General features: G+C 38.4%; 2 protein-coding genes across 11 annotated transcripts in view; one reads left to right on the plus strand and one right to left on the minus strand.

Annotated features, from left to right (window-relative positions):
- Positions 1–12,893, plus strand: part of PALMD (palmdelphin) — a 56,217-nt gene extending 43,324 nt beyond the window's left edge. Inside the window, exons 5-9 of the mRNA XM_074832591.1 lie at positions 4,058–4,172; positions 5,062–5,095; positions 5,185–5,295; positions 6,009–7,106; positions 11,315–12,893. Of these exons, the coding sequence (XP_074688692.1) occupies positions 4,058–4,172; positions 5,062–5,095; positions 5,185–5,295; positions 6,009–7,106; positions 11,315–11,358 (1,402 nt within the window). The 3' untranslated portion in view covers positions 11,359–12,893. The remainder of the gene's footprint in view (positions 1–4,057; positions 4,173–5,061; positions 5,096–5,184; positions 5,296–6,008; positions 7,107–11,314) is intronic.
- A 317-nt stretch (positions 12,894–13,210) lies between these two features.
- The window catches only part of FRRS1 (ferric chelate reductase 1), a 33,979-nt gene continuing 24,577 nt past the window's right edge, over positions 13,211–22,612 (minus strand). For all 10 annotated transcript variants that reach the window (XM_074832589.1, XM_074832583.1, XM_074832584.1 and 7 more), the window contains 7 exons: positions 22,376–22,491; positions 22,004–22,090; positions 20,960–21,057; positions 20,737–20,795; positions 19,903–20,046; positions 18,691–18,752; positions 13,211–18,588 (listed from right to left, as the gene is read on the minus strand). In XM_074832589.1, coding sequence (XP_074688690.1) covers positions 18,496–18,588; positions 18,691–18,752; positions 19,903–20,046; positions 20,737–20,795; positions 20,960–21,057; positions 22,004–22,090; positions 22,376–22,491 — 659 coding nt within the window. In that variant the 3' untranslated portion in view covers positions 13,211–18,495. The remainder of the gene's footprint in view (positions 18,589–18,690; positions 18,753–19,902; positions 20,047–20,736; positions 20,796–20,959; positions 21,058–22,003; positions 22,091–22,375; positions 22,492–22,612) is intronic.

Here is a 22,612-nt window from a genome sequence, read left to right on the forward strand (position 1 = left end):
TAATACAGCAGTTATGTCATACTTCCATTTCTCTACAAAACACAGCAGCACTGTTCAAGATAGTTTCTTGTAATTGCTAGTATAGCTTCTAGATTCAAGACAAACAGAAACTGTGATGTAACTTCATAAAAATGTCATTGATTTAAAAGTTTCTAAAGATTTAAATGCACCACAAAGATCCTGGCCTAACTTTTCAACTGCACAAAGTCAAAAGGACTTTGATTTCTTTGAACTACACAGATTACATTTTTTAAAATTTTCCTTTCAACAAATTCCAGCGTGCACACTCACAACATCCTCTGAAAATGAACCAAAAAGTCTATGTCTGTACGGCAAGTATGAGTGCAAAAGAGACACTTACAGTCTAGATGCAATTCCCATTACACAGGTATGAGAATTTTTCCCTAACCCCACTGAGCACTGAATCAGTCTTCTTAATTATCATATGAAGTGGGTGTTGGTATGGGTGTGTATAAACTTAAATAATACTTTTCTTGATCTCCCAGATAACTATATGGGGTTTATCATCTTTGATTTATTTTGGGTTGTGTTTTCTCTTTCTCTCCTCACCACCCCTTTTTTTATTACCTTTCTAGGATTTTTCCTCCTCTTCTTCCACCTGTGTGTTTAGAGTCCAGACTGAAATAAACCCATAGTAAAAGTTAATGATTCTTCAGTTCATTATGCTTCTGTGAGATTTTAATGATTAATTTTCACATTATGATAATATTGTTATCAAGTCCCATGTAAAAATACAACATTTCAATATATTAAACAAATACTGTTCTGTAAGAAGTGCAGAAATATGGCACGTAGTCATTGCATTACTTTCTTTTATAGCCCTCCAAGAATATTCATCCCCTTCGTTATAAAGTTTTTACATTTTAGCGCTATAATCAGTACCTTTGAGCAGGGTCCTAAGGGCATCTTGCAGAGTCCAGGTCCAAAGTGTTATCTGCTTTTACATACTTTTTTTTTAGCTTTTACTTTCATCCAGAATGCATTTTTCTTCACATCTCAGTTCTGAGGTCTATGATAACTTTGTGTATCAAAACCCAGGATATTCTCACTAACAGATAAAAGTCCACGTAGTATCCTATTATTGTAGCTCTTCAAATCTGGGTTTAAATCACACAAAAGCCACAGTGTTAATTCAGACTCCTCAAGCAGTCATACAGAAAGAGATAAATAATGCTTCTCTCCCAGCCTGTATTCAACTTTTCTGGTCTGCTTACTTTAAAGGGATGAATAGAACAGGTTTCTATTATTAACGCTGACTTTGGTGTAATATCATGGATCTTAGCCCATACTAAAGAATAAGTCAAAACATAAACCATTTTTTTTTTCTATCAGGGTTATAGGCCATCATTATTCTATTTGTAACTTTGGCCGAGATCATCTAGTTGTAACTCTACTCTGGCTGATCTCAGAAACTAGTGGTGTCAGTTGCAGTTGCCTTAAGACTACAGTCATTAATTTCTGACATATGTTCAAAACCAACAGAAGACATATTTCACTCAAATATAGAAGGTTTTGAAATTTGCTTTTGTTGTTTCAAGTTAAAAGAAGATCTTCCAAAAATGATCCTAAAAAGAAAAGGTAGATGAACCAGGAGACTGCAGCTATATGGCCCTCACCTACAGCATGAGAGATCCAGTTCAAGTCCCAGTTCAGAGTTAAATCTGGACTTGATTCTAGAGCTTCATGGAAAAGTGACTTCCTGACTACTAGGCTAGTAAGGCACATTTCTGTCTAAAACCCAACAAGTACGAACTTATGCAGAAAGGAGCAGTTTTGACTAGAAGGAGTTAAAAAAATAGGATACGGGACACCTGCTTAAATCACTGCCTTAGTCACCAGAGAAAAGACTGAGAAACTTTACCTTAGAGGTGTGCTTTAACTGGGCATAGATTTCTCCCTCTCTCATATACAGAGAGATTAGATATTTTATCCTGGACCTTTCTGTCTAGAAGTGTTTCATCAAACATCTTAGTACTAAGAAAATAAAAACTCTAATTAGGAAAAAGATGCTTTAAACATTGCACTTAGCTTTAACATCCAAGAAACCTTATAACATAGATTTAACATAAAACAAAAAGGGGAGGGAAAGGGAGCTGTGACCCCTTTTAAATAATGTATAAACCTACAGCAGAAGTCAATAGCCCAAAAGAAGTTTTGACTGCTGAGCTTCAATCTGCCATTTACATAATAATAAAGTTTTTTAAGAAAATAGTCCATCAGTCAAGTCTTAACTGGCAAGATACTTCTGGTTCACACTGCTAAAATCTGACAGAGGTAAGTCAGTTGCTAAATATCCTGCTGTCTTAAAGAATATCCAAAGTTAGTGTATTTGGTATTCATAGAAGGTAGGCTTATAGTCTGTAAAACAAATCTCTCATTGATTAGACATGTGTACAATCAAGGCTCCTCCTCTAATAAGGAGAACCTTAAAAACAGTTTCTTACTGCTGGAAATCTCACCTAATTGCAATCTTAGAAAGTGATTGCTATTAGCACCTGATGCAACATATATCACACCTATGTGCTCTACCCAGTTTTCTCTTACAAAAATCATTGGTAATACTTGTAAGGGTATTACTTGAGCGAACACTGCAAACATTAATGTTCCCAGCTGCTTGTTCTAGGTATATTGAACCAGTGTGTCTTACATTACTGCTGTTCTGCTGAAAAGGAACGCTTTCCAGAAAACAAGATTGCAGCACTTTTCCCAGAGAATTAAGTACACAAAATACTGATAAGTGACTAAGGACAGATGTACGTCTGTAAAAGACTTAGTACACAGCCCCAAAGAGGAGCCCTTAAACCTTAGTAGTATTTTTAAGTCTGTAGCTACACAAGCTCTGGTCTAGTCTATCAGGAAGGCTACAATAACATCCACCCCACCTCAGCAATATCTTGCATTTTTAATCAAGATTTTTTCCCCTGAAGAATTAATCTTCAGACTGTCAGTCAAGCACTGTTACACACATTTTACTGAAGCAAAGAATTCTGAAATGCCAGAACCTACGTTCACGCATGCAAAACCATGGAGAACTGCCTTGGCACCTTGGAGCTGAACTCACATACACACCTCCCACAGAAAGCCCCTTCATCATCCTGGGTGTTTGTAAATTCTTCAGTCTCAGTCCCAGACAGACTGGAAAACAACAAAGCTTCGGATTTGAGTCTCTTAAGTATCCTCCCACTATGCAGGTTGCTTAGTTTTCAAAATGCACACAATTATGAAGTTACCACTTCACAGAAGTAGCCCGTAAAGCACATCACTAGTATGATTTCTAGCTGTATTTTCATATTAGAAAATTAGTTAAGAGCTGTTTTATGTACAAAAAGTACTTGCAAAGGCCATTATTATTTTATCAAAAAAATGATACCTACTCTACCCCTCAGAAATATGAATGCAATTTGATTTCCATTGATAGAGGTGGTTCTTTGGAACCACACCTTCTAGTTATAGATTGACTAGAACTTTCCTCCGCAGGAGATACTCCTGAATAGTTTGGCTACATAAAATATAGCATATGAGGTGATGTACTCTAAGTACTACCAGGTACAAGAACATTCTTCTGACTTTCTTACAACAAAAGAATTTGCTTCTTTTCATGTGTACAAGTACACTTACAAAATCTAGAAACAGATAAAATCATAACCCTGGTGTCTGTAGACTAGATTCCTACATCTTAATTACAATGGAGTAATCACATTTATTGAGACAATGTAGGAGAGAAAATTTGCTTAGAGATGAGGAAATGCTGTGGGGGCCTATATTCCTTATCTATTTCCTTCTGAAAAATTAGTTAATTTCAGCCCATTTTCAAAGTAGGCTCAGAAGGAATCTATGGCAGGTACTTTTTTAAAAAAAATTAAAATACTATTTCACAGTATTTCCTGATGCATATGAAATCATAAGCTGATCTCATATTAGAGCAAAATTTGTCAGGGTAAGTAGAACCAGCCCCATTAATGTCCATGTTCACAATGTATTGAATTTGCCATGTTGCTCGCACCTGTTATTAAATCAAAGGAAATTGTGATTGCAGACTGGAGAAAGAAATTGAGGCTCTCGAAAAAGAGGAAATGGAAGTCTCAGCTAAGGAAGAAGCAATTTTAAAGAAACTTAAGTCTGTTGAAAAAACAACAGAAGACATAATAAAGGTTAGTGCAAAATTACTCCAGAGGTAGAATTCATTACTCATTCATCATAATAACTAGGGAAAAGGGAACTAGTTGGATCCTGTAAGTGGTCATGAGCTTTTGTCTAAAGTGACAGTAGTTCAAATACAAGAGGGGTCAAGATGTTACACTGTTCAAGTGCCCAAGTGTCTCTATCTGCTTGTTTATGGGGGTGGAGGAGCAATTCCTATCATTACCCATCTATAGCACATCTCAAAAAAATAGCACTGCCACTGACACCAACCACCAACTTTGCATCTCAGCCAGAGACAGACATAACAGGCACAGAGGGGGTACAGAGGCTGACGTATTCATGCTCTTTCAGGTGATGTGCCCAGCTAAACCACATCATGCTTCCCCCCAAGTCCCTGAGAGAGGTTATAGTGAAACATGACTTAATAATATCATTCATTAGTCTTTGTCAAAAGGTCATTCAGATAACTTGAAAGTCATTTTAAACACTCAAATAATACAGTGATGAAACTAAACTTCAGTTCTCCAGTTGTTCCTACACACTCTCTCTCTCTAAAGATGCACAGGGAGATAAGCACAACTGGAAAGCCAAAGCAGAGCCTTTGAAAATCTTTGAAGCCAACCAACTTTTGCCACAGTGTGAGGCTGTGTCACTGAGTAACACTTTATGATGTCCTGTTGTTTCTTGTGTAACTTGGAATCATATTGGTAAAAAAGACCAGAAAAATTTCACTTTTTCCCTTGCCATGCTCCAACTGAGCATGTTCCACTTTTAGCCCCTTCACAGTATGAAGCTGTGAGCACAAAAAGTTAAAACTATCAGGCAAAGCAAAGCACTGTCTAGTTAACATCTTAAAACTGACTAATCGCATTTATTGTTAATGCTTCTCTTTCCTAGTCTGTGAAGACTGAAAAAGCAGGAGTCGAAAAAGGTATGTTTAGCCAAAAACAAATTTTTAAAAAGGTTCTTCTAGAAGTCAGTGGAAACATACTAAATGCTTTGTGGATCTTCTTTATTCAGAGGCAGCAGACTACATCTATGCCAGCATACCAGATCTTCCCAAGTATTTCAGGCCTTCTGCGCTGAAAAACACAGCACATTCTGCCACTGATGATGAAGAAAAGAGAAAAGGTACTGCTTATGAGAAACCCCAAAAGGCATCAATATGCACAAAGACTTCCTATAAATTGAATCTAATACACTTTATGGGAAGGATAAACGTTACAGATATGGGACAATGTTGTTTTTATTTAATCAGTAAGGTCATCAAAACGGAGAGGTGGGACACTGGTGTAAGGTATGTGCCACTGAGAATAATGATCAAGTGTTTTCTTCCCAGCACTTCATTCCTCTACCTGGCATAAGTTTAAGTATGATATGAAGGGAGGAACTACATTTCACATTTTTTAGCCACACTTACACCTGCTGGACAGCCAGCAGTAGTCTGGTTATTTCCCAACTACTACAAAGCCTCCTAACCTTTGAGTGCCTAAGACTCTTTAGCCTTGTAGCATGTTGAGCTCTTTCAGCTGCTATGGCCCAGCACAGCACCAGAGGCCAAGGCGATATCTGACTTTCTCAGACAATCACGTAATGAAAACTGGCTCCTCAACTGCTTATTTTTTCTTCACAGAATTAGATCCAAATGGAATTTTTTTTTCCATGTCAAGTTTTGACAGGATGGAAGGGGACATTAAAAATAATAATCCAGTATATTGGTTATGTATTTGACAATTTCAAATATTTGACATTCTGACAGTCAATCTCCATCACTGTCAGAACTCTTCTATAATATTTCTTGCAGCTACTGCATTATCAGTTCAAGCACTTATTTCTTTCAACAGCATTGTTTGCCATGGAAATTAAAGTTGAGAAAGACATGAAGACAGGAGAAAACACAGTGTTATCAACAATACCTCTTCCCTCAAAAGAGTTTAAAGAGACAGGAATTAAAGTCTATGACGATGGCAGGAAGTCAGTCTATGCAGTGTCTTCAAATGGCAGCACAACACAAAATGGGATGGATGAACTTGCTCCTGTTGAGGTGGAGGACCTGCTACGGCAGGCAACTGAAAAAAATTCCCAGTCTCCCACAGAGTACCACGAACCTGTGTTTGCAAACAAATTCTGCAGGCCAGTTACTCCTCAGAAAGACAAATCAGTCCCTGGCCCAAAACTGGAAGACACTCACAAAAAAGAGATGAATGGATTTAGCAATCATCAGACAGAATTCTCCTCTAAACCAGAGCTCTTTATGCAGCAACATAAAGAGAATGGGCTTGATCTTCCAAAGGTAATACAGCCAAGGTCTCCCTCTCCAGTACTTTCCCATTCAGAGAAGAAAGTGCACACTAATCCTGAGAACAGGATGATATATAATGAAGAAAGAAAAGCTGCACATGAGAACTTAAAACCTTACCAAAATACAAGAGAAGGACATAATGAGACGAGGTTTTTAAGTCCCTGCCATCTTAACGAAACATCCCCTGCACCTCAAGATGAGGAAGATGTTCAATACAGCATTGTCCAAGCTGTACCATGTTACGTGGATGATTCTGAACCAGTAACAATGATTTTCATGGGTTATCAGCGCATTGATGATGACGATGCAGAAGCAGACCAAAAGTTGTCACGATACGACGGGGTTATCCGCGCAGAATTAGTTATCATTGATGATGATGATGATGATGACAGCAAATCTGAGAAACCAGCATATCATCCCATAGGCCACTATAGTCAGGTTTATCAGCCACCAAGCAGAAAAATCACAGAAGTCCCACAGATGAACCCTGTGAGCAGTCTAGGCATGAGCCTGAACAAGGTACCCCACAAAAATTCCATCTCCCTTCAAGAACAAGAGGAACGCTTAAGCTCACCAACACACCATGCTCATCTTCACAGCCAGGTATCTGGAGACGGTACCGAAGATCCCTCACTAACAGGTAACAGAAAAGGAAAATCATGTTACTGCTGTTCACTCATGTAGCAGACTGATACTACTCTCATCTGCTAACAGCTGTTTTACTTTACTGTTTGGATTGTTTCATGGACTAATATGCAATTACTAATCATTTCTTTGCTCTTGTTTGTTAACAAATGCCAATCTGCATTTTAGTACTGTTGAATTATTTCATCTTTAGCAATGCGCTAGTTACCATATCAAAATTTGGAAAATATACTATCCCAAAAGCCATCTCTGTAACCTTCAAAGATTAAAAGTGATTCTCTTTCAAGTGACAGTTAAAAGTTCCATTAATGCTATTTCAATTAGCAGAGTTAGTTTTCATTTCTACCAGGTAACTAGCAGCATTGCTTCTTAACACTCTCTCCTCACTGGAATGTTTTTGTTCGTATATGCATTCTAACTACTTCCTAGATAATCCAAATTGCACATTAAATCAGAAAGACTGTTTAATAACCAGCTTTACTTTGCACTTTTCTGGAATCAGCATCGCCAACCTTGCCTTGACAGTGTTTATGCAAGTTTTAACATTTGTTTGTTAATCTGAGTTAGGTATTTTTATAGCCTCTGAAAGACAATGAAACAGTTTTCATCACTACCTGTGGTTAGTCCATAGAGTCCATAGTGTTATTTCTTAAACACTTTTTATATTCAGCTAATACTCGAGGTGTCTATTTCTTACAATAGAGTTTTATAATAAAAGGTTGAAAGAACAACAGCAAGATCTTCCAGAAACACGGAAAGCTCTTTATGATTATGTTGCACTTTAATGTATACAATTAAACTGTATTTAAGTATATTTGCAGAGCAGCAGATTTCAGACAACAGTCACATTCCACTTCAAGGAAAGAATATTGTGCTTGAATTGTAGGAAAATCAGGGGTTGTGATCCCACACTCTCCCTGCTCCTCTTCCAGACTATATTCTGAATAATTTTTCAATTTGGCAGCAAAAGTGTAAGTTTGGGCCCTGCCTAAAGCTGCACTGGCAGCTCAGCATTTCTTACAATACAGGTAAAGCCAGGAGAGAGGGTGGTCACTGGATCACATACAGAGTTTCAAGTATTTCTACATCAGTATGCTGACTGGGAAGAGCTGTTCAGTAAGTAATGCTCTCAGTTTACAGGGGTATCAGCCGCGTGCAGTCGTGCACACAACAGACTGAAATATTCCAGCAGAGCTGCCCAGCCTTTCTGGTCAGTGAGGCCACTGCACTTTTCTATCACTTGAGAGGACCTTTGCTTCTCTCTAGCACTAATACTGCCATGTGTGCACTTCCCTGTGTCCTCCAGGACCACAGGCTGCTGCCAACAACTCTTACACCAGCAACTGAAAGCAGAAGTAGCTGGTATAGCCAAGATAAACCACTCCAGCAACTGCTTCAGCCAATTATATTTTGGGGATAGTCCCTCAATTCCACCATCACATATGTACAGGCATATAACAGAGAAGCGACACTCACCCACCCATCCACCAGCTGGTTGCTACTGAAACAAGTCACTCATCCTGCAGCCCACTGGGTTGCATGGGTGCTCCTGAACAGATCCTGGCAACGAGAAGTAACTATAAGCTGGCAGTACCATTCCGGTGGGCCATATACAGGCCATGAAATCTAGCCGAGCACCTCTACCTGTAATAATCTTCGCTTATTTTTGCCTCCTGAAAGAAGCATCTGACATTCTCTGAACAATTTGGGTTCTCTCTCTTTTGAGGTTAGTGGAAGATAAACACTGACTTTCATGGAAGGGGATAAGTGTAAATCTAGCAAAGACATTTGAGAATGTCTGTTAATCTGTATTTGGTCTTAACCATTTACTTACAAGTATTCTACCAAGGAAAAAATAGCCAATTAGGAAAAAACTGGTCCCAATTAAATTGAAAGCAGTTTGGCAACTGCCTCAAAAGTGCACCCCAGTAGTCAGCACTTCCTCCAAGTGTCTTAATTGCCCAGCAGATTTTGGATCTAAGCCATATTCCTCTTTACCCCTCCACCTATTTATTGCCACTCTCTGGGACATTTTGCGTTTTGATCAGTGGGAAAAGCCAGGAAGTGACTCAATTTTTCCCAAGCAGTCCTGTAATCCTACTGTGACTTCTAAAAAGGAAACAAAACCAGGAAAGCCTCTTAAATCTAGAACAATGTATTACACAGAGCTGTTTCCTAGGGAAACAAGTTGTTTTCAAAGCAGCCACTGATGGACGGCCTAGCAGGTTCACCTTAAACACCACCAACTAAAAGAGGGAAGTCAAAATTATTTTTGGTACTTCATCCTTAATTACTAAAACAACAAACCATACAACAGAAAAAATAATCCCCTCCAAAATGAAAGCTTTTGGGGGCAATTGTAGCATTTGAACATTAAACAGGCACTGAGGACTCTCTGAAACAGAATGGAAAGCAAGGAAGCACAGTCCCTTATGTAACAATCTTGCTTTAGGAAAGAAATGAACCTTCAGAGCAGGTTACTAAGAAAGTTAGTGATGGCCAAGGACAACTAGGAGGTAGAGGAACTGATGTACCAATCTGTATAGAGAAATATCAGATTAAGTTAGGAGTTTCAATATGCCCCCAAACTGACAGAAGTATAGGACATACCTCTTTCCATATGGGAGCAATTTTCCTTTCCCCATGAGCTTGGTGGGCAACTAGTATCTCAAAGTATGTGCCCTCAGAAAAACCTCAGAGAAAGATGACAATATTATAATTAGGACACCGGTGTTTTGCAATATTAGAGCTTATTTTTCTTCTTTAAATTTTGGTCAAATTAATTACTGTGCAAATGTTTTGAAGATTCAATACTCATTAGGGAAATTGAAAGTCCTTGGAGAGGAACAAAGGCTAGACATAGTTGAATGAATAAGGAAAGGAAAAACTGAAGCTGGATAGGCAGTAACACCTACTGACAGTGTGGAACAGTGTCTCATAGGACATGAAGGTCCAAGGCTTTTGACAGGTAGCTAGTCCAGATGAGCTAATTTTTTTCCTTAACACTGGAAGCTGTGCAACCTTTAAAAAACACAATTGAGACTTAGCTCCATTTGTGCTGAAGAAAGTAACATACAAAAAAACCTTTTTAACACAGAAAGGTTCATACGTGCTATCCGTTTCTGTAACGCATAGAGCAAGACAAAAATGGACTGCTGGCTATAAGCAAAGCATCAGACTGATTGTTCTCTCAAACCACAACCAGGACTTGAATCCTTCAGAATTCCTTGGTCTGCAAACAGTACACAGGGTCTTTCTAAGAGCTAAGCTTAACATCAGTACCCCTATGGATATTAAGTTACACTCAGATGCTTCTCTGATATGCAACAACTTCAGCATTCAAAACATAACTTGAGTTGGACATTTGCTGACACGTACAGATCAACTAAACAGCTGCTTTGACTCCCTGTCTCTCAGGAGAGACACATACACAGGATGAAGGAACGAGACGTACTATTTTGGGTGACTCTTCAAACTAACAGGGCAGAGGGCTGGATATTATTCCCATTGCATTCTCAGATCCACTACATGGTGGGGAGAGGCTCTTACATATCAAACGACAGCATTATATTGCTGTTCTAAAAATAACCTTAACATTTAATCATCTGCCCTGCACTGTCAAACTAACCCACATTATACCCAGTTACAGACAAAAGCCATACTGATGTTTACAGAGATACTAAGTTACTCCATCAGACTTAAATCAGGAAGATGACTAACTCCCACTCTGACTCACTACACACCAGGAAGAGAAGAAAGTTTTCTGTGAACAGCAACACACAAAAAAAAAACCCCACACAAAAAGGCTTCCAAAGAGTTACAGCTCCCACTGAGGAGTTTAGTTTAAACAAAGAGTTTGTTTAATTATTCATGCATCCTTTTAGTCTGTCAGCATCTAGTCAAGGACAATACCATCTGTCTGCAACACCTTAGTGAATGTTAACAGAAACAAAACAGTTAGAAAAGAGCTGTGCTAATTTTCAAATAGTGATTATAAAGAAATTTCTTAATATACTTGCTGTATTACAAAATTACCAGAACTAATGCCTTCCTCCAATTTCTTTCTATAACACAAAAACAATGCTTATTCTGCTGGATTAACCACTGGAGGTATGTGTACTCTTCATTTTTCTAAATAAGGAGATTTAGCACCAGAAACAGAAAGTCTTAAAACGCAATGGCTTTTTTTGTTTTCTTTTTCAGCTCTGAGGATGAGAATGGCAAAGCTGGGGAAAAAGGTGATTTAATGGCTGTAATGACACGGAAGTAAAATTTACTACTTTACTACATCAAAGCAGAATGAAGCTAAGAATAGTTTCTTCAATACACCTTTTTTGGATCATAATGCTTGTTTTGCTCCTGTTTTATGCATCTGGGTTATTTTGCCCTCTGCATAATCCAATGGATTTTAACAGACTTTGAGATTTGACCAACTGCCACATACACACAAATCACATCCTGGATTTTACTGAAAGTAGTGAAAAGTTACCCAAGACCATAGATACAATGTATATCCAAGTACCAAGACACGTGCATATCTGTTGCCACAATCAGGAATACAGTTACTATATACACAGAGCAGATAAACACCCATCTCCACAGAACTTCACAGGACATCGTTTCACTTCAAAGTGTGCCAATCTACCTGATTTTGATTGAAAATGCTATCCCAGCATTTCTTTGGTAAAAGCATGGGTTAATAAAAAACTAAAAATGAGAGATAGATGTAGGAAGAAATGTAAATATAAGAGCTGGTTTCCAAGCATACCACCTTGGCCAAAATTTAAAGCATTCCTTTTTAAGTGACAGCAAAACAAACCAAAAGTAGTCAGGTCAGCATTTAAATACTTAGCCACCTTCTAGAGCTCCACAGTCCACTGATCCTTCTATTTTACATATGACAGTATAGCCGTCCTCAGACCCTGCTCCCTTCCCCATGCCACGTACGTGCTGCCCACCCACCACCTCACAGATCGATCCCGTGCGTAACACTATGAACATCCTCCCAAGCACAGTTTCACCTCCTAGCTTGGTCAGAAAGCCCAGCTTTTCCAGGAAACTGGTTGCCAGACAAGTAGTGCCTATCCATCAAAAAAGAGAAAAAAATAATTACTGCTTAGTTTACAAGTTTCAGTTGGCTGGGAAGCTAAAATTAGTGCAAGCCTCCCATTAGAAACACTGAGTTGCCAATGGCTTGCACTGCAGCTGCAACAGAAGGTCTGTTACAGGCACAGCCACTGCTGGGCACAGCTCTCCATTAAGGTTCAGGGTTGGAAGGTTCAAGGAACTGGTTAATTTTTTTCACGTGAGGGAGGAGCCAAGGACCCTTAAAGCAGTCACAAGGTAAAATTACACTTAAAAAAAAAAAAATCACAAGCAAGTCAGATTTTTCCAGTACATAGTTCTTGGGGGTGGGGGGTGGGAAGTGCCTCATAGCACTACATCCTTATATACAAACTAGTTGGATAGCTTTATTTTTCTAGGTCTTAGCCTGGTTTGAATCACTAAAAACAGATAAAGCTCAGGTTGTGTTATGCTAGTATAGCTGACTCAAATTATGCACCAGCAAAAAACAACCATAAGTTTTTTGCTGATTTTCCTCGTTTCAAAGCAGGAAACTGAAGCTACTACCTCATACTGAGGCAGGATGATAGCAATCACCTGACTTGTAGCCTCTAAACATTTGGTGGTTCCCAGTCTGAAGTGGGTAATAATCTCAAATTTTAGGACTTGTCAGAGATGGTTACCTGGAGAATGGACAAATAAATTTAAATATATTACACTTTACATCTATCCTGTTTCTTTTGTTTGGTTTTTTTAGTGGTTTTTTTCCCCTTATCTTTCGTATGTTATTCACTGGTTCTGAGAGCAGAGGGAGTTACCCTCAAATATTTTTTTATTTTTACATCTTCTGAAAAGGTTCTTAACAGAATACACCAAGAAGTGGGAGAGTAGGAGAGTAACATGAAGTAGTCACGAGCAGTTTTTCTAGCAATGTCAGATTGCTATGGATACTCATCCCCTGCCTTCCCCAATAATCTGTGCTATTAAATTTAAACGATCTGTAAAGGAGAGCAAAAACAGTGCTGCCAATGTAATAGTATTCAAAATAGTTTAAAAGAAAGGAGACTGACAACAGACTTGACAATAGTGAATGCGTAGTAAGTCTACAGGTGAATTCACTTCCAATACATGAAAAGTAGTGTAAAAATCAGAAATAACCCTAACCATATACAGCACAAGTAGAAGCTGTTAACTTGGTGTTTCAAACCTCTTGGCTAGGAAGCAAAATACCTTGGCATTATTTTAGATGGTGCCCTGAAAATACCAACTCCATGCTCAGAAGCCATGAGAATGAAGACAGACCTTTAGGACTCATCAGGGAAGGCACGGAAAACAAATCAACACAGAACTGTGTCATAGCACTTCATATTTACAACTTGAGTAGAGCTTGGTCACCCCATCTTTGAAGAGACACACAGAGAAGGGTAATGAAGATTATTCAGAAGTGGGAAGTGGCTAAATACAGCAGCAGTCATACAAGGAAAGACAGTAAGACACAGACCTGAGAGGCCTGTGATGAGAACTGTGATAAAGGCAGGAAGGTAAAAACAAAATACAGATCATTAAACAATGGTATGAATAAGTAGCCTTAAAACAAAAACAAGAAACACTTTCTCACAATGACTAGTTAAATGGCAGGGCAAAAGCATTATTAGACACTTTTTTAGTAATTCATTGTACAATTCACTGTGTAATTAATTTTATCATAGATAAAATCTAATCACTACAAGAGTTCACGGTCCAGCTGCAGTTTCTAGCTTAGGAAAGACATCCTTGCACAGATTCTGGCACACGGAAAGGAGATCTTCCTGGGAAGAGAAATGTGACTGTAGTCTTGTTATATCTCTTGCTCTAAGCACTCCTTACTACTGCTTCTAGAGGCAGATCACTAGATCTCTGCTTTGCCATGTGGTAATTCTGATGTCACATATACTAAAACTACTCAGTTTGTGCCAGATGAATCTGAACTGTCCAACACTAATACAGTAGCTATGTAGCAGCATGGGTAGCAGATCATTAATTTGGAGGAACAGAGACACAAAATGGAGCATTCAGGAGTTGTGTGCTTCTGGGAAGTTGGGATATGCATCATCTGAATTCCAGTCCCACAGCTTTCCCACATCCCATATCAACAAGATCAGAATTGCAAAAAGGCAAATCATTTTTCACACATCAGTACAGATGCCATGCGAAATTCCAATTCATCATTAAAGACAAATGATTTCTAAGGCCCAGCAAGACAAAAGTGTATCTGAAACAAAGCCAAAGCTGGGGTTCTTCTTAGTGCAGTATCATTTGTTCAGGATGACTATCATAGATACCTGGTTCAGTGTGACACAGATGTTCAGCTTTGGTGGTTTACAATATGTGAAGTCACTTTTGCATAGCACGAGGAAGACCAGTAGAAGCTATACAGTGGTTAAATTAGCTCATGCATGAGCCAGAACAGATGGTACCAAGCATGTTCTGAAACACTTGTCCTGTGTCAGTTCTGCTGTGCCATTCCCTCAGGTAAGTGAATGCAACAGATTGCCCCTTCACACATACCCCGTAGAGAAGACTGATGTGAGCAAAGAACTTCACAGAATTACTAGCAGATCATCCCCGTTAACCATCCTTCCATTCACTTGAAGGCCTTCTTACTTCAGACTGCACCGAAGGTCTAAAATCACCGAGTTGATTGAAAGGCAGAAGATTGCAGTTTTTCCTCAATGATTGCCATTCATCTGAAGTTGTTTGGAAACGGATGTACCCACATAGAGCACAGTTTACACACATGACAAAAGAAAACAGGCCATAACTGTTCAAACAAAAGCTTAAGCATAGATACCAAGCAAGCATCCATTTCATAGTGTCTATCTGTATGAACTGGCTTGAATTTAAAGATAAAGTTTCTTAACAAAGCTTGAGAAATTTATCTCATTAGTTCCTCTAGGAGCACTTCCTGTTTTGGACATCCTTTACATGTCTCAACCTCTCACTGACAGATTAAAGAAAGCCAGCAAAATAAAAATGCTGTTATTTGAACAAGAGCGCCACATAGTGTTACAAACCGCGATGGAAAACAAAAGACAAGCAACCTCTAGCTTTCCCAAACCTGGGTAAAGGAAAAACGCAGGCAGTATTACACTAAAGAGGAAGTCTCCCCACCTCGTGATTTTTGACAAAATAGGAAACAGCATAGTGTTCAGTGTAAGGAGAAACAAAGCACATATTTTCTCAGTTTATTCTGCAGCCTGCATGTCAGCTAGCAAAAAAACCTTATTTCAAGTAAAGCAAAGTAGCAGTGAATTCCATTGCATTTGAACTATTTACATCAGTTCGTTTGCACTCAGAACACATGCAAGAAACATGATTTGCAGTTAAGTCAAGAGCAGATGACCTGTATTTGGATGCTGTACCTAACAATCAAAACAGTAAACTACTTGTGAGACTGATCACAAGTTTCTACTTGACTGGGAGTGTTTGCCTGTCTAGAACAAACAGAAATATGCTAATGTTCATTTGTCATCACAAGTTTAAACTAAGAGTAAAAAAAAACCAAAACCAACCAACACTGAAACCTTCTCATTCTCCTCTCAAAGAAGTTTTCTTGACTTCAGTGGGATTCCTTTATGAAGCAAAGCAATAGGAATTTTCTTCTATATAATATTTTATCATTCAAGAAAAAAAAAACAAAACAAAAACAAAACCAGCCACCAGTGTCTCTAGAACTAAACTGCCATCATTATTTTCCTGTTGATATCAAACACTTCCATAGACTTCTTCCCAAAGGTGTATAACAGAAATTCGGGAAGTCACTAGAATACAGTGACACATTGCTTCCTCCTACTAGTCACAGAGGAATAGTCATAGGGCAGGGGTAGTGGTGTGAACAGACATTACACAAAATTAACAAGTCTTTCAATCAAGGTGCAATACTGCACATAAGGAACTCACAATATTGCTAGCACTGTAAAGGAACAAGTTTTTCAGAGCAATTGACAATTTTGCCAACTTTAAAGCTGTATTAGATGTGAAATTTCTTGCTGTATTAGATGTGGAATATTAGAGGTGTAATTAACTGTGTTAGATGTGGAATTTCTTGGGGAAATGAAACTCTGCATTATGGAGTGAAACTATTTTAACATTCAACTTCAATAAGAGTTCCTCCAGGAAACATTTAGATAGCTTTAATTTATGAAACAACACCTACCAAAAAAACCCCAGACAATCCATTTTGCTGCTAGGCAAGACTAATCTTTTCTAGTTTCTATTTGATAGTGTTTTCACCTTACTAAAAGGGACAAAAACTTTTTTTAAGATACTTACATTCATGTTTTAAAAACCCTGTGTTCACTGTCACATGCAAATGAAACAATATACAGTACAGCTATTTATTACAAAATCTGTATTGACTTAAATTTAAAAAGCCATCAATCGTGCCTCGGTTGAGAGATTTTCGTCTATAAACTCATGACATACAAGAGTCCCACAAAACTTTAGCACTAGATTGGTCTGTGATTCCCAGGCTTTTAAGATCAGAGTTCTCTAAAAAACCCACACAATTACCCATATGCTTCTTTCCCTTCAGCCTAGGTTTTTCCATATTTCTTCATAGTCCCACTTTTCCAGTCTGCACATGACTTTTCCAGCTTCCAGGAGGAAGGGGGAAGATTCAACTTACACTCACTTGCAGTCTGCTGCTGCTGCTGCTAAGGGATTAATCCCAGCTGTATAAACGCCCTTATGGCTAAACCAGTTACCTGAGCAGCCAGAAAGAGTATCACTGACTAAAACTCGTAGCTTTCTGACTATGACACCCTGGCAACAAGCTGCACTGTAGATTTGGGGAGATGGAGGAAGACACAGAAATAGATAGCTTCCACTACCTGACCCACATGTACAAGTATTTTAGAGCTGGCCATCAGGTAGTAGAGAGATGTTGCTGTAATAGTCTATACCAAGCCAGGCCTCCCTATTTAGTGCTCTATCCAACACTTATTTCCAGCTAGCTTGGTAGCCCTAGGCTGAAGATCTATTTTGAAGCATTACAACTAAAAATCAGTACTTTCTAGTATCAAAAATGAAGAAGTGCAGAAACAAACTGTTAGGAGCTGCAAAGACAAATGCAAAGCACTGTACTGCACAGCATATTAAGGGCTCATTTGAAATGCCACTTCAAGAGTGTCCTTCCATACTTAGGCAAACCATGAATCAAAGCTAAACGAAATAGCCTCTTTCTGTTCCCTGTACCCAAGTTCATATATTTAGATAAATATTTTGTTGACTAAAAAAGTGCCCTCCCATATTCTCATAAAGACAGTTCTGTTTCCTAGATATGCCAGCTCAAAGGACTCACTTAACATTAACAGAAGCTGCTTTTCCTGAAGTCAAAGTAACTCCTAACCTACATTTTGCTCAATACTACAAATACAACTGCAACATTGTTGAGCAAATATTTTCACTTCCATTTAAGCATCTAAGTGGCATAAATCCATCTTATTCACACAGGAAAGGAATTCAAAAGCCACAAGCAAGCAAAGACAGCAAAACACAAATACACTCACATATAGGTTCTTCCTGTTTGAGTTTTGGATAAGTACAATGGGTTTTAATGCACTTATATTGCAAATACCTTTTCTCTTTACGGTTTAGAAGCACTGAGGGGGATGGGACAGAACAGTATTCTGGAGAAGGCAAATGGTGGTTTTATTAAAAGACTGAAGTTCCCAAACTCATATGCTTGTGTAAGCGTATTGCTCTTAGAGCAGAGAGAATATTTTTTGCATTTAACTGCAAAGATAGACAACAGCATTTAGTTTATGCATCAACCTGCATTTGTGACAGTTTTTCACTCAGACTGTTTCTTTTTTAATGCACAAAACTGTCACAAGAAGGAAGTTGCACATCCCATGCCATTAGAACACAGTAAAGAGAACAGATATGATAGATTCCTGATCAATCTTTCCAGTTTTCCCAGTAATATTCACAAAAGGGAATTGACTATCAAAACAGCATTTTCAGCACATCTTCTCAGTCTTCTTAACCTATAAGCTTCAATCAAGTTAATTACTGCACTTAAAAAACAGAGACTTCATTCCTTACTCAGGTAAAGACTCCCATTAGAAGTCCCATCAGAAGACAGCTTTTGCAGGACTGCAGCATCCTTTTATAGATTTGATTTCAAGTTCTCCCTAACACCGAGCATGACACACATGTGCTGTTACTCTTCAATTACATCTTCAGGGAGGTGTTGAGGTAAAAGTTGTAATAGAAAGCATTCCTTACAGGTTTTTCAACTGCACAATATCTCATCACAAAATTCTCAATAATTTATTTCATATTTGGTTGATTGCTGCCAGGAAGGCAAAGAGGAATACTATATTTCCACAGACATAGATGGTTAACACAATCTGTTTAAACAGACGACCCTGCAAGAGAAGGGGAAAAGCCATAGAAGTGTCAGTCTTTTTATTGGTTTAAACGAAGAATCATCCCATCTCATAGCAGTTACTTAGAAAGTTGTGACTTACTTCTGCTTCTGCAGATGTGAGTGACTGCAGTATCTGTACTCTGTCATCCTCTATGACTTCAACTGTTAGTGGGAAGAAAAAAAAGTCTCTTAAGAGGAAGGGTGATTTTCTTCATTTTTATGCTGCAGAAGTCATGATCCTGTGACTAAGTAACTAAGTCTTATACAGCATTGAATTTGAAAAGCCCTTGGGAGTCTTATTTGATATTTCATGACCTGCACCATCACACACACAGCTCAAGTCAAAAATTATTCTGGAGCTGACCTACAAAAAGTAACTTCTGCACATTGAAGTCGCAAAACATTTTGTCTCTTTTGCTAGAGCAAATCATCAAAACACTGAGTTTTGAGCTGAACAAAACAGTTGTTTGATCTAAAACCTTTTCCTTTTCATTTTAAGATAACTAGATTTCATTAAGTATTTTCTATTAGCCAATATGAGAACATTCATTGTTCAAACATTTCAGGTTCATTTCTCTATTTCTAGGAAGTAATTACTGCAATTAAATTTAAATTCACTTCTTTAATAATCACTCCTTCCCCACGTGCCACCTTATGTAGCCTCTTAACTAATCATGCTTCTTCAATTCTGCAGATGTCTCACCTCTGCCTTAGATACAGGCCATTACATGTGCACAGTCATCTCCTCTCAGTGAGACCAGCCAATGAAGCTAAGAATTTCCAATGAAGTTTCTACCAGTCTCTTCACTAGACATACTGGAGTCAGGATTTCACCTTCATTCCCCTGTTCACTCAAAATTTCAAGCATTCGTACTCAAGTTTCTGATCATTTTGCTCATGCAATAACAACCATTCATAACAGCAATTTGTCACAATAAAATGCAGACTAAATCTGCATGACTTAACCTGGATCTTAACTACCCACCTGGGATCAAAATCATGGTAAACAGTGACAGATTCTTCAAAAACACTTACACTTTTCAGTTTTCCCCTATGAACTCTAGTTTGAGAAATAAGAGGCTACTATTTAAAATGGCACAAAACCAATTTTTCTAGAACACTTTGGTCTTGAAAACTGGTTTACTCCCATATTAGTTTGTACAGAAGATACGACACTATTACTTGAGAGTTATTCCCTTTCAGCTTCCAAGTTAGAGGCCAAAGAACACCTCCCAAAATTCAATCCATGGTTACATTTTGTGCACAATCTCCAGCAAGCAAGGTAACAACAGGAGTTTTGTTGGGTTCATACCTTTACGTACGAGACAGTAGCTGTGTATTTCCAGAAGAACATCAGTACCAACATGCCAAGCTACAAAACCAATCATTGTGTAAGTGTCCCATGGGTCTGGTAGATCAAGTGCTGGTAGATCCATTCCCAAGAACATAGTCACCACTAGTCAGTAATAACAAGATAGAAAAAACACACTAAGAGTGCTGTGTCAAGGTAATTAAAAAAAAGCTCTCAACACCTTTGGCAATACATTTCCCACGAACTGCCTGTAACTAACTGCTTGGGGAATGAGGTTAAAGGAGTCCCATGCAGCTGAAAGGGGTTTTTTTGGCAGTGTGAGGAGGCAGGCAGGGAGAAAAGCAGAAGGCCAAGATAAATTTCATCCTGCTCAGTGCCCTCACACAAACACTAGCATTTATGACTAACAACAATACCACAGTCACCACAACATCTATGCTTAAGCTGCCTGTGGAAACTTGTCACTATTAATAGAATTAAGCCCAGCTTCTGGTTCTGTAAATGAGTTTCCCCTCTCCCATTAAATAACGTTGAACTACATTACTGTAAGAACACTATCCTCAAATCTTCCAAGACAAAAAGGAATTACAGGTCCTCATTATAGAGATATCTTTCAGATTTGTCTGTAATCTCTTTGGTTTTACATAGCCACTTTTTCTCCCTAAAGCTGTATCCGATGGCCTCTTAAAACTCACAAAGAAGATGGCCAGCAAGAATCTTCAGAGATGCCTGGACTAGATATTCATAGATATTCTAGACAAGCAATAGTCCAGACAGTGAACAAAGTTCCTTTAAATCACTTAAAAAGGGGTTACAACTATTACTCCTACTCACCAGCTAGTATTCTAGCTGTTGTACCAGCACTCCAGTGAAACCAGTTAAACAATTGCCTCCTACAAAAGAATGAAAAGCATTTTATTATGTTGGGGAGGGGGCATAAAAATCAAAGAACAGTGTTACCTGATTTAAAGATATCTTTTCAATGTAAAAAGAACTTCTCAAGAAACAGGCATATTTAATTCCTGTAGCTGTAACTTAATAAGTTAGTTACAAGTACCTTGGCGCATGATGAGATGGTCTGAAACCTGCCATAAGTGGTTGAAAGATTGTCAGAGCCATCACAGTACAGCCGAGATAGGGATGAAAACCTGCTTGCTAAACACAGGACATTTTTCTTTATTATCTTATCTATATAAAGATACAGAAAAAACAGCAAAAAGTTGACAATTTTATGTATGATTGTATTAGTAAGTTACAGTGATTGAGCAGCACTGTGTTTAGACTGGCAGAGGTGACAGGACACATTAAGCTGCCCTGCAGCTGGATGGAGATGGTTCTCCTTGGCAGCATGAGATACTGGTAAGTTTGCCCAGGGTTTGTCCCACCTTTTTGATGTACTGAGAAATTCTACCAGCTGAAGACCAGAGAGCAATATGACTGTAGAAACTATGCTCCAAGCTCTTCATACTCAATCCTGGGGCTTCAGGAGAGGCCTATTTCATAACTCCTTCCAGCACTGGTCTCCCCTCCACCCTATCTGTTCTAATCTTAACCCTAAAACATTTTACACAATTTCCCTAGTTCCTAGCTTGCATCTGTGACCACATTCTCCCACCTTTAACTCAGATACTCTTCAGACATTCCTATTTCTGATATCACCTTGTACCAAATAGTATACAGGTGACAGCAACGGGTATACAATCTCTATCTAATGTTCCAGACTACGCTTAACCTCTGGATAGAGTTACTCATGTCCAAGTTCATAACAACACTTACTCCCAGCAGGTTTACCTCCTCACTCCTTTCCCAAATTCAAGTTCTCTAAATAAATGGGAAGACGACTTATTCAGTGCATAAAGAAACTGTAAGGACTTGATTTGGGAGAAAGAGGAAGGAAGAAAAGTACTGAAGTTTGTCAATTGTAAAGGAGGTAACATTCCTCTTCTGCGTTGTTAGGATTCGAAATCAGCCTACTTAAGGACAGTTTTCACAGCAATTTCCTCAGCAAAAGTTGCAACATGTTAGTCATCAGTGGACCTCCTTCTCATTCATTTGGTCCAACCTTTACATCTGAGTTAAACAAAATAAAGCACACACTTACTTGGCTCCAGCCTCCTCGATATATAAAAGGTAACACAAAAGAAATGCTCGTAAGCATGACTGCGGTCAACATAAGTATACGATGCACCTAGAAAAGTTAAGTTTGCTTTTAGAAACTCTACAGCTTTCTTAATATGCTATTAAAATACATGTAACAGATGTACAGTTAAAGGTGTTCTTAGCATTCTCTTTAGACTTTGCTTTTCCTATAAAGTAGGTGAACTTCTGACTTGTAATTGCTACATTTTAAGATTAAAGAAAGGTAAAAATCACACCAAGTTTAATCTCTTATTTCTTAGATCCCATAGGTTCATAGTTCTGCTTACAATAAAGCTAGAAAACACAGCTGGAGATATGGGGATATTTTGCCCACCTGAAACCACATCTCCTTTCCAAACAAGAATGAATGAGACCAGACAGGTTTGAAGAATCGTGCAACAATAACACCAATACTAACTGCAGTAATCCAAGCAACAAACATTAGTGCTCCTGAAAATTGAAAAAATACAAGGTAAACATGAGTAATTTAGCTGCATATGAATACAGCTTCAAAGACTGTGTAATAGTTTAGTCCTTATGCACGTGGTCAGAATTTACCAGTGTTAAGTTT

This window comes from Strix aluco, chromosome 8, assembly GCF_031877795.1.
Source record: "Strix aluco isolate bStrAlu1 chromosome 8, bStrAlu1.hap1, whole genome shotgun sequence".
Classification (NCBI taxonomy): Eukaryota; Metazoa; Chordata; class Aves; order Strigiformes; family Strigidae; genus Strix; species Strix aluco.